At 39.7% G+C, this 12,171-nt stretch overlaps 1 protein-coding gene across 1 annotated transcript in view; it reads right to left on the minus strand.

The window, feature by feature from the left end:
- Nucleotides 1-12,171, minus strand: part of BRINP3 (BMP/retinoic acid inducible neural specific 3) — a 1,009,588-nt gene that overhangs the window by 127,929 nt on the left and 869,488 nt on the right. The window contains exon 7 of the mRNA XM_086964475.1: nt 8,468-8,690. Coding sequence (XP_086820601.1) covers nt 8,468-8,690 — 223 coding nt within the window. The remainder of the gene's footprint in view (nt 1-8,467; nt 8,691-12,171) is intronic.

Here is a 12,171-nt window from a genome sequence, read left to right on the forward strand (position 1 = left end):
CCCAATCAGGGTTATTGGCAGATTCCTTGCAGAGAGGGAGTAGCACAGGCATTGCAACTGAAGCTACAGGTGTTGGTCGTACCCTTTGGTGAACCCGGTCCTAATTCAAATTTTGGGGTTATCCTGTCCTGACAGTCCATGAGCTGTACCTGCTTGCCTACTGGCACCTTAGTCCTTGAGGGTTTCTTCCCGTCTTTTCCAAACTGACCCGTGGCCAGGGTTGGTCTTCACTCTATCCTAGGTAAATATAAAGTCTGTGAGGGGGATTGCTTATCTATATTTGCATTTCTAATTCTCAAATATTGCAAAGTATAATTGCATATGTTCCTTTCCTCCCTGTCTCTTTATAAATGAGATTTCCATGCATTGTTTGTCTATTAGCATGTTACACTTTTGACCTACCTTTAGCTAATGCAAAATCGTTTCTATCTTAAATATATGTTCCTTATCTTACCCTTACCTCTAGGAGATAAGCTGAATTGAATAGTATGTTCCAATCTTACCTACCTTTTAGTATTTGAGCTAAATTAAATCTCGAATTTCAATAAAGTTTCTTTGGCTGCTCTAAAGACTTTTTGAATATAGCATATTCCCTTTCTTTACCCTCCTTTAATCAGGTTGTGAGAGGTTATTATCTAAATATAGCATGTTCCTTGTTTTACCTATCCTTCAGTTTTAAATGCTAAGCATACTTTGTCTTATTCATAGCTATATACTGTTTTTGATGCTAGTTATTGATAGCCTTAGCACATTTAATTTCTTGCTCATGACATATGATGATAAAGATGATTAGATAACGTTTTGAACTTACGCAGAGTCTGTGGTTATTTCATTATTCAATAAATGTTATTAAATGTTCTTGGATACCTAGCTTAATACTCGACACCCTAATCCTAGGTGATTAGGTTCCTAGTATCTACATTGCTAGGTTGTTGATATGGGAATCAGTGTAGTATAGAGAATCTCAAGACATACTGATAGTGGAGCGTGAGTTACCCAAGGTAAATATTGATGTCGCATGTTTAATGAGATTTATGGGCCCAGGTGAGCATTTTAGTAAAATTATCCTAGCCGGGTAACCTGCGCGCTCTATCAAAGGGACCAGCATTTCTTCCCTAGCCAGTCTCCCTGATTTGCTTTTCTAATTTGGTCAGGGCCATTGCATGCCACAATGATGTCTAATAAACCAGCAGCCATGTATTTGCAGTCAGAAGGACTCCTGCAGTGGTGGGCCGTTCCAGTACCAATTCTTCTATTGTAGAAGATCAGCAAGCAAGTCCAAGGGATAGAGACACTTTTAGAAGTGAAGGCTGTGGGACTAAGTGAGAGAGGTAGTGTATCCTGATTGGTGAACGAGGTGAAATGTAACAGTGAGAAAGAAAATAAGGACAATTCCAGGCAGAAGAGCAAAGTAGTTTGTAAAATGGATCACAAGGATGTATCAAGACTTTGCTGTTTTGAGTTCAGGCGTATCATTCTAGGTATAAGATACTGAAGAGGTATGCATTTTGGAGGTGGGTGAGCCCAGGTAATTGCGAGATTCAGAAAGCAAAAAGGGAAAAATGAGGCAGCAGCCGCCCTGCACAAAGAATCAGCAGAACAAGGTTTGTGATCTCTGATGAGGTGGAAGGTTAACATGCAATGAAGCACAACATTGACAAAAGTAAAATGAAGACAGGTTGATAGATACTGTAAGTCGGGGCCGAAAGCACAATATAACTCTTACTCATGATAGTACCCTTTTCAAAAATATAAGATCAAAAGATAAAAGAGTAATGCCTCAGATTCTCAGAGGGCAAACAGATATTGGAGGAAATAACAATATCCACCAGAGAATTGAAAGCGGTGAACAGACAAAATATCGACTACAAAATATCGAATGGACATAATATCGAGTACAAAATGTAGGCTGGACAGAATATCGAATGGACAGAATATAGACATCAAAAATATAGTTTTGAAGGTAAGTAATGTAATATCGAATTTTAAAATAAATATAGTCAAAATATCGAAGTACATAATATAGGTTAAGAAAAATATCGAACTTTTAATAATATCGAATTTTTTATAGTGTATTTTATGTGTTAAAAGTGTTTATTTATGTTATAATGTAATTTAATTAATGAATTTAATGTTATTTACATTTTGCGTAATTTTATTCTGTAGCGGGTTGTGGGCTTATAGGGGAATAGGGTGGGAAGTAATTTAATTATAATTAATTAAATATGTAAATTTATTTATTGGTATTTGTTTTATAATTAATTGTTAAATAATTGTTATTTTGTAATTAATTACATTTTAATTGCCAATTAATTTTATTTAATTGATTAATTGATAATTATGTTAATTTAACTAATTTAATTTCTGTAGCGGGTTGTGGGTTTATAGGGGAGTAGGGTGGGAAGTAATTTAATTATAATTAATTAAATATGTTAATTTATGTAGTGTAATTTAATTAAAAATAATTAAATATGTAAATGTATTTATTGGTATTTGTTGATAATTAATTGTTAAATAATTTTTATTTGGTAATTAATTACATTTTAATTGCCAATTAATTTAATTTAATTGATTATTTGATAATTATGTAAATTTAAGTAATTTAATTTCTGTAGTGTGTTGTGGGTTCATAGGGGAATAGGGTGGGAAGTAATTTAATTATAACTAATTACATATGTTAAATATTTTTGTGTATTTATTAGATTTTAATTGTTAAGTAACTGTTTAATTACTAATTAATTAATTGTTAATTTGTAATTAATTAGTATTAATAGATAACTGATTGTAATGATTAAATTAAATTAGTATTTGTAATTAATTAATTATTATATTATATTAAATTGGTAATTACTTTTAATTAATATTTTTATAGATATTAACACCTTGCCTGCTAAGGCAATTCCCCTCCGTTGCTGGAAATTGCTCTATGCTATGCATCATGACGAGCTAAGCTCGTCATAAGCACAGCTCCAGTGTGCCTCATGACGAGCTGAGCTCGTCATGAGCATCGAAGGGGTTAATATATATATATTTTGAAATAATATATGAATTATCTACTTTCCCTACTGTTGCACTCACTGGAATGGGAATAGTAATTTTTACCCCTACACTATCCAACGCTTTCCCTACTGTTGCACTCTCTGGAGTGGGAATAGTAATTTTTACCCCTACACTATCCAACACTTTCCCTACTGTTGCACTCTCTGGAGTGGGAATAGTAATTTTTACCCCTATGCTATCCAACCCTTTCCCTGCTGTTGCACTCTCTGGAGTGGGAATAGTAATTTTTACCCCTACGCTATCCAACCCTTTCCCTACTGTTGCACACTCTGGAGTGGGAATATTAATTTTTACCTCTACGCTATCCAACGCCTTACCTACTGTTGCACTTTCTGGAGTGGGAATAGTAATTTTTACCTCTACGCTATCCAACGCTTTCCCTACTGTTGCACTCTATGGAGTGGGATTAGTAATTTTTACCCCTACGCTATACGACGCTTTCCCTACTGTTTCACTCTCTGGAGTGGGAATAGTCATTTTTACCCCTACGCTATCCAACGCTTTCCCTACTGTTGTACTCTCTGGAGTGGGAATAGTAATTTTTACCCCTACGCTATCCAACGCTTTCTTTACTGTTGCACTATCTGGAGTGGGAATAGTAATTTTTACCCCTACGCTATCCAACGCTTTCCCTACTGTTTCACTCTCTGGAGTGGGAATAGTAATTTTTACCCCTACGCTATCCAACGCTTTCCCTACTGTTGCACTCTCTGGAGTGGGAATAGTAATTTTTACCCCTACGCTTTCCAACGCTTTCCCTACTGTTGCACTCTCTGGAGTCGGAATACAAATTTTTACCCCTACGTTATCCAACGCTTTTCCTACTGTTGCACTCTCTGGAGTGGGAATAGTACGTTTTACCCCTACACTATCCAACCCTTTCCCTACTGTTGCACTCTCTGGAGAGGGAATAGTAATTTTTACCCCTACGCTATCCTACGCTATCCAACGCTTTCCCTACTGTTGCACTCTCTGGAGTCGGAATACAAATTTTTACCCCTACGTTATCCAACGCTTTTCCTACTGTTGCACTCTCTGGAGTGGGAATAGTAATTTTACATTTCCGCTATCCTACGGTAATAATATTGGATATTTTTTAATTATATTATGTTACTATATATATATGTTTTAACAAATATAATAGTAAAAAAAAATGTTTATAACTTTAATTTATTATTTAATTATTATAAGGTAATTTAAGTATTTTTAAGTATATTTTAGTAAAAAAAAATATTAATTTAATTTAACATTGTTTTTAATAAAGTCAATATTTTTACAAACTATATTTTTGTAAACAATATTTTTTACTCGATATTTTAGTACTTACCTGTTTGAAGATACAAAGTCGATATTCTGTCTGTCAATATTTTTTCGCCGATATTTTTGGTAGTCGATATTATGTCCCACGATATTTTGTCAGTGATCCATTGAAAGCATAAAATAGGGTGACTTGCCAATTTAGGTTAAGTTTAGTGTTCTATACCATAGACTTCCAGGAGGTGGCACGGAGTAGATATGTCAAAACGTTCCTATGTAGGTGGTCAAAGTTACAAATGTTTCTTTGTGATGTCACCAGCATGCAAATTGCCCCATATTACATTTTGCTCTCATGGAAAAAGAAATTCTATAGGAATAAAAAAAAATCAATCATGATACATCTGAAAAGTGGGGAAGAGTCGGCCTGTAATATTCGACCACCTACATAGGTATTTTTTACAAATTTACTATGTGCCTTCTCCCAGATAAGGTTAAGAAAAGGAAGATTTTCCATGGAAAAAATCACATAATCAGTAAAGAAAGGTGCAATAGCTGGTAAGGACAGAGTTCTGGGTCTTTAGAGTGAAAGTGATGGACCAAGGTGAATCAGTGTACTTGAGTGCTGTTTTTTGATATGGTTGCTTACCCCACTCTTTTCCGCTGACTGGAAGAAGTCATGATTATTGGAAAGGCCCTGAAGTGGCTTCCTCCCTTCTAGCTGTCTCACAGGGCTCATCTTTAAGCCCTACACTACTTAATGTATACATCCACTCTTTATTAGATAGCATATGCTCCTTCGGTTTCAAAATGGTATCCTATGCAGACGATACCCAGTTGATTATCACGCTGACACCAGACATTGACTTTGTCTCTACGAGACTTAACAGCTGTTTAGTAAAAGTGTCTGAGTGGATGGCAGCTAGATCTCAGAAACTGAATGGTGGGAAAACTGAGGTCCTGGTTCTGGCAAACAATCCATCTCTCTGAGAAGAGATCATTTGGCCATCCCCTTTAGTTGAACGTCCATCCCCCCAGCTGGAAGTAAAGAGCCTTGTAATGTTCCTACACAACCAACTAACTATGGACTCCCAGGCAAAACAAAGGTGGCAGGCAGCTGCTTTGCCCTTTTGAGAGCCCTGAGAAAAAGTTTGAAATGGATCCCGGTAGAAGCAAGAAGAATCATGATTCAAGGACTAATCTTATCATGCCTTGATTATGGCAATGTACTATATCTAGGCAGCCCAAAGGTTTTAATAAAAACTACTCCAGCTTATTCAAAATGTTGCCCCTGATTCTGTTAGGCATGGAAAACGCTTAGTCAGCTGGCAAGGAACTTACCTATCTCCACTGGCCGCCTATAAGTTCCAGAATACAATTTAAGGCATTATGCATTTTACATAGGGCAAAGCATTATACTTGCCCCTCTATCCTACAGCAACTAGCCACTCCTTATCTGGCCAATAGGGATTTGAAATCAAATCATCTTGAACTGCTTTCTGGTCCCAGAAATAGGAGAGCCAGAAGTGGGGGCAGGTCTTTCAGTCATCTTGCACCAAAGCTTTGGAACTCCTTGCTAAATAGTAGCGGAAGAGAGGATATCTTTGTCAATTTTAGGAAAAATCTTAAAACCTATCTTTTCCCTACGTTTTAAAACTCTTTTAGCTTTCTAATTAACTCACTCCAATCACTTCAATAGTGCTGGGAAGCCCGTTTTGGGTAGATATGTGCTTTATAAACACTGAAGCATTGAATAGAATAGAAGAAGTAGAAGTACTATTCCAGAAAACCGAAAGTCATATACAAATTGAAGCAACATCAAACTAGGGCTAGAAAATAAATGCAGATGGAACCAAATGGCTGGAATAAATGAGGGACACAAGTTAGGTTAGGAGAAAGTATAAATTAATATAATATAATTCAGATGTTTGACATCACTTTAGAATGTGAAAGATGTACTCCTATAATTGTGGCTAGTGATTTGTGGAGTTAAAACAGATATGCATAGAACTCAGGAAATAAGGAACACAAACAAGTATAGTTTCCAGAAACGAGCACCAGTTCCTGAGCAGGGCCCACATGTGACATGAATTATTCTGTAATCAGTGTGAAACGTCCTCCTCAAACTGCAGTCATTACTCTTTTTAACTAAGGTTGGTACCATGGGTGGTGAGGTGCATTCTTTTTTAGGTGTTCTAATTATACTAAGTAAAACGCCCCCCCAAAAAAAGAAAGGCAAGTTACTGTAAAAGAGATCATTTATGTGAACAAACCACAGAACCGCTGACCTCACAGCTAGGTTTGTGTGAAAATCTTAATTTCCTTTAATGTAAATCCACAAAAATCTGGTAAAGTTCTGTGAAACTACTTGTAATTATGCAAAATACAAATACATTATCAGTGCTATATTTTAGCGCAAAATGAGTCCTCACATTGATATTTTTGACTCAAGCACGCATCTTGTGTTAAAACAGAACAAAAAAAGCCTTGCAAACAAGAGTTGCTTGTCTTCTGTTGTTCTCACACATTCATCGAAATTGATTTCAATTAGTAGCAAGCTTGCAGTAACGCCACTTAATTACATGGCATGGCATAGTGCCATCATTGTAGGAATTTCACTCAAAAAAGGCAACATGAACTTCCCGAAATTACGTGAATATTGCTGGCGCAATTTTAATTTCACTCAGGCCTACTCACATCTTTATTTGCTGGTTTTTATATTTTGTTTCAGTACTTGTTGCTCAAGAATCACATATGACAGAGTGTAGATGAAGATATGATAGTCAATTTTAGCCGATTGCATGGTTGAACTACAAGGGAAAGAAACCAAAAGATTTGTCATTGTTCTGAACTTTCGGAGAAGATTGATGGAAGTGCTACATGGTGTTTGGAATTATTACAGTATGCAGCATGGGCTCATATTACATACTGGGTGCACTGTCTTTGTTTGTACCACAGGGCACTTATAAGCAAGTGTGTCAGGCACACACAGGGACAGTGCCCCCTATTCTGATCAATTAGCTACCCCTATGCAGCTGCAAGCTCATGCTGCCACGGGTGTTCACATTCAGTGAAATAGGAAGTGGCAGTTTCAAAGCTGCTACGAGTTGCTCTGTGCAAGCGGCAACCCGCTTTCTCTTTAACCCCTTCACTGCGGCGGCTATTTTGCCGCAGTGCTAAGGGGGCGGGGCGGAAATGCGGCAGGCACAGGCTGGTGACGGAACCGCTCCGTCACCAGAGTCGGTTGCGCTGTGCTTATGACGGAGCGGTTCCGTCATTGCCCCGCCTGCTCAATAGAACGCTCAGCGCAGGCGTGGAATTCGCGCCGCGCAGGAGCGTCGGGCGGGCCATGACGGAACCGCTCCGTCATCAGCACAGCGCCACCGCAGCTGATGACGGAGCGGTTCCGTCATCAGCAGGGGAGGGGTTAAAGAAGGTTAGAGATTCCCCCGCAGGCGGTTGCAGTGAGTGACTACACCTGCCTGCAGGAGGATATCTGGGAGGTGGTCCATGGTACTGTCTTCCCCCCGTCCAGAGGGCTTCCCTCAGGTAGTACACTGACAATGCGTCACCTTTTTGTATTGCACTATCAGCATGCCTCGTAAGGGCATGATTACCCCTGAACCTACACCCGTAATATGGAGTGGTGCAAAGGCAAAAGGATTCTCTCATTTGCTTGGAGCCATTCGCCCATGCATTGCGGGCACAACCGGAGCCATTCGCCCATGCATTGTGGGCACACACTCTAAAGATACTGCTTTCTGTACTTCTGCTCCAGTGCCATAAGTATTGCAGAAGGGATCTCACAAGTGTCTGTGGCTCCTTCTGCAGTACCATAGTGCCCTGGGGGCACAAAAAGGAGGTACACATGCCCTTGCACCCCAGATGCCATGTGTAACACGGCCTCAGGTCTCATTAGTGCCTACTGACCCGCATGCCTTGGCTCCTAAAGGACAGTGCTAAGAACATATATCACACTCCTTTGGCTGTTGAAATGACAACATTATGTGTAGTGAATATATCGTGCGTGGTCATTTTATTTTTAAAGGAATGCAGTGATGAGCAAACACACACCTCATCCGCGTTATATTCTTTTTAATATAACCAGCTCCAGTTATGCACAATATTGTCACATTATCACGTTTGCACTCACCTCTGTCGTGGCAGGCTGATGAGGGGTTGTTTGTGGCACCTCTTGCTAAGGCTGAATAGTTTGTGTACAATTTTTTGTGCCTTTAGGAAAAGTTGCTTCATGCTGCTCTCCAGCTGCTCATTGCGGCGCAGGAAGTTCGAATCCATACTCCACAGGTGCATGATAGCGGATGTGTTCAGGAAATAATTCATGGGCATCCGCTTCATAAAAAACTTGAATTCATCTGAAATTGTTTCAAAATTCAATAATTTTAATTAGGTTGCAAGCTTTCTTTTACTTGTCCAGCACTGCAAAATATTAAACATTGTGATAGAAATGAGTAATCCTATTTCCTAAATTGATTGAAAATAATATATATCGGCAAAAGAGACCTTTGGAAACAAACTGTCTTGATCAATTCTGGTTTTTTTTTTAATATACTTTGAAATGGATGAGTTTTTTGCGAAATGATTTTCTGGATAGTTTCGACACTTGAGTGATGCACTTGGGAGACAGAGCCCTGCTCATTCTAATTGCTTTTTTGTCTTTGAATACTTTGATTTCATACAGACCCTTTTAGAGTTTTGAAAAAATAATTTTAGTCATTTTAATATAGCACAATCAGAGCCCAAGTGATCAGTGAAGGACATTAGAAAGAGCATTTGTATTGTTGTAGAATCATTCCAAACAGTATGGTGTGTCGGTCTGCTAGAAAAGTCCAGTACATTAAATTCGACATAGAGATGTGCCGTCAATGTCGTCAATTTCATAGTTTGTACTGGTTGAGATAAAAAGCTCATCTTTAAATATTTGCTTATGCTTCCTTCTTTCAGATTTTGAGATGGGTTACCTCTGTGCCCCCTGTAATGATGGGGGCCCTGGGCCTTCATGCTGCAAATGACTGACGCAGACACATTGGGCTACATGGTACAACTGGCCCAGAGCACGTGCGCTCGGCCTCTTTTATTAGAACTGTGTCACCTGACCAGTGACATCAGTGGTGGGTGGGTGTTTAGTGTAGGGCATACAAGAAACACTAGACTGCTGACTGTGACTCTGGGTCACTACACCCCCTTCAAAGTACACTCTGATTCTGCTTGCCCACCACCTTCGTCTCGCGCCTTGACCTTACCGTTTTCCTCCACTGCATTGCCTTCCATCTTATCTAACTTTCTAGTTTTTTTTATGTGCCAGCATATCTACCACCTAGATCTAAGATTCAATCAAGTCAAAGGGGAAATTGTGAGAAGAAGCAAACAGGATGTCCTTCTAGTAGTTGTACATAGGAAAAAATCAAAGTAGGCAAAGAAAAAAGGGTGGTGACATAGAGGGAGCACATGGCCCTGGAAGCAGAAATGATGCAGGAGAAAGACCGATTATTTTCTATTATTCCAATGACCTCGCCATTGGCAACAATGTTTTTAATCAAGCACGGTGAAGCCCATATTCATGGACACCACCATATGAAGCACACATGAATGGAAGAGCTCAGTTCTAGTGACAAAGACATGGTCTGGACTGGTAAACAAATAATGAATTGCTCAGTTGTAAAATTCAAGTACTGCTAAAGAAGAAGAGCAAGACATTTTGCTTCTATGATAAGTTCTGGAAAATACAATACTACATTTAAACAAAATTGGAAAAAACTGATATGAAATGCTGAGTTTGATTCATATGGAGCCAGAAGAGCCATGTACGGAAATCAAAGAAACCATCAAGGGAAAATCTCGGAAGGGGCTTGTTGGAACTTGCACGTTCTGGGTAGCTGAGGTGAGGCCCCAGCCAGGCAGAACCTACCACTCCCATCAGCGATGGGTGATTACACTGACTGAATATCCTGTGCTCGCCCTTGGGTAGATTGGCACTGAGCATCAGGCTTATCACAGAGGCAATGCGTAAAGCATTGCACTTCACTCTCACACAATAGATTCACTGAGCATCACAAAATAAACTTCACATGTGGTGTATGCAAATAAAGTTTGTATTCATTAACTAACAACACATGAACATCATGTATTTCTGGGCATAAATCACATTCAGACATATCACTAGAGGTACTTGTCCCAGCCGTGTTAACATAACATCAGTAATATGCAAACTTGGGAAAGATCCCCCTCAGCACCCTTCTGCGGTGAGCAATGTTGTCAGATTGAGGTCCACCCTCGCAATTACTATAATTTAATACAACACAGGTAGAGGGTGCACACCAGATCACAACAATATCAGAAATGTGTACACACAGATAATTACAACACTTTTAAATAGCACCATGGGCCAAGGCCGCACAGTTAAAATCCAATGTCAAACACAGTATTCTTTTGGCACGGAATCAACGTTTAAAGCAACAACGCCGAGCAGTGTATTAATCACAGGCAGCACTCCCAAACACTCACTCAGCTCTGATACGGAGTGCCACGGATATCATGCAGGTCCATAAGGAGGGCACACACACAGCACCCTAATTCAGTGCAACTGATATCTGGCAGGTCAGTTGATAGTGCACATGCAGACCCCATGGCCCAAGCCCTCCTCCCCCATTCAGCTAACCTGGACCACCCTAAACCCACGGGTTGGAGATTACAAAACCCTTCCCATCTGATTCTAGTCCGATCGTGATCAGTGTCACACTTAGTCATGGTCCCAGGGAAGAAGGTGGGGGTAGGTAGCAGGCCTAATTGCTGCAGTCGACAAATGGAGGTTTGGCCACTGCTTGGGAAGTTCCCCCATGGTATGCGGAGCAGAAGCGGGCTGAGGGCGATAGTTGTTCAACCAAAGGATTTCACACTGTGTCTTTTGGCATCAGCACAGTGCTGTGGAGCACAGGGGTGTCACTCTGTCTCTTGACCCGCTTCTGATCGCTCTCAGAAGCGTTACTTAGCCCATTCAATTATTCTCACCACCCAGGCCCGTTCCTGGGTGGTGAGAATAAAGTTGAGAGGGTCGGATGAGGAAAGGGAAGTTGGCACAAAAGGAACAAACGATGAATGGGGATTGAAGCAGGGGAGGCTCTCGGAAGACAGAGGCACCCGTCAGATACACATCACTCAAAGTAGCACCCAGGCATTCCGGGCACCACAGAATAGAAATTCACTACTCTGCAGCTCCCTCGATATGAGGAACAATGTCTGCTGCTCGTTAATACGAGTCACACCAGACTGATCCGCTCACACACAACCAAGAGTTGCAAATTCCATACCTCCATGGAAAGAAGCACAAATCTGGTGTGTGTTGATACGGGTTACAACAAACAATTCCGTCACGCTCAGTGAAGCGTTAAATATTCCTTACCTGCCTGGAAATGAAGCACAATGTATGGTGCAAATTGATACAGGTCGCACCGCACAATTCCGGTGGCACACAACGAAGAGTTGCAAATTCTGTACCTCACTAGAAATGATACTATGTTGCAAAGAAAACTCCCACCCGCCGTAAATTTCTTTTCCGTAGGCTTAAATATGCTCTGTAGGTCACCCACTGCCATATACACACATTCAATCTTTAGATTAAATTCTGGTTCATTTTGTACTTTTTTTAATTCATTTTTTCTTTTTTACGATTGGAATAATAGTACAAAAATATATCAATTTGTTATACAAATGGTAAAAACATGGGATCATCAAACGTTTTTGAAATGCAAAACAGATTTTCAGATATACAGATCCAAAATATAGTTTCTCTGCTTCTTTTCTTTTTGTGTGGAGTGCAAAAAAATGATGAATTGAGGC

The sequence above is a fragment of the Lissotriton vulgaris genome, chromosome 1_1, assembly GCF_964263255.1.
Source record: "Lissotriton vulgaris chromosome 1_1, aLisVul1.2, whole genome shotgun sequence".
NCBI classification, from domain to species: Eukaryota; Metazoa; Chordata; class Amphibia; order Caudata; family Salamandridae; genus Lissotriton; species Lissotriton vulgaris.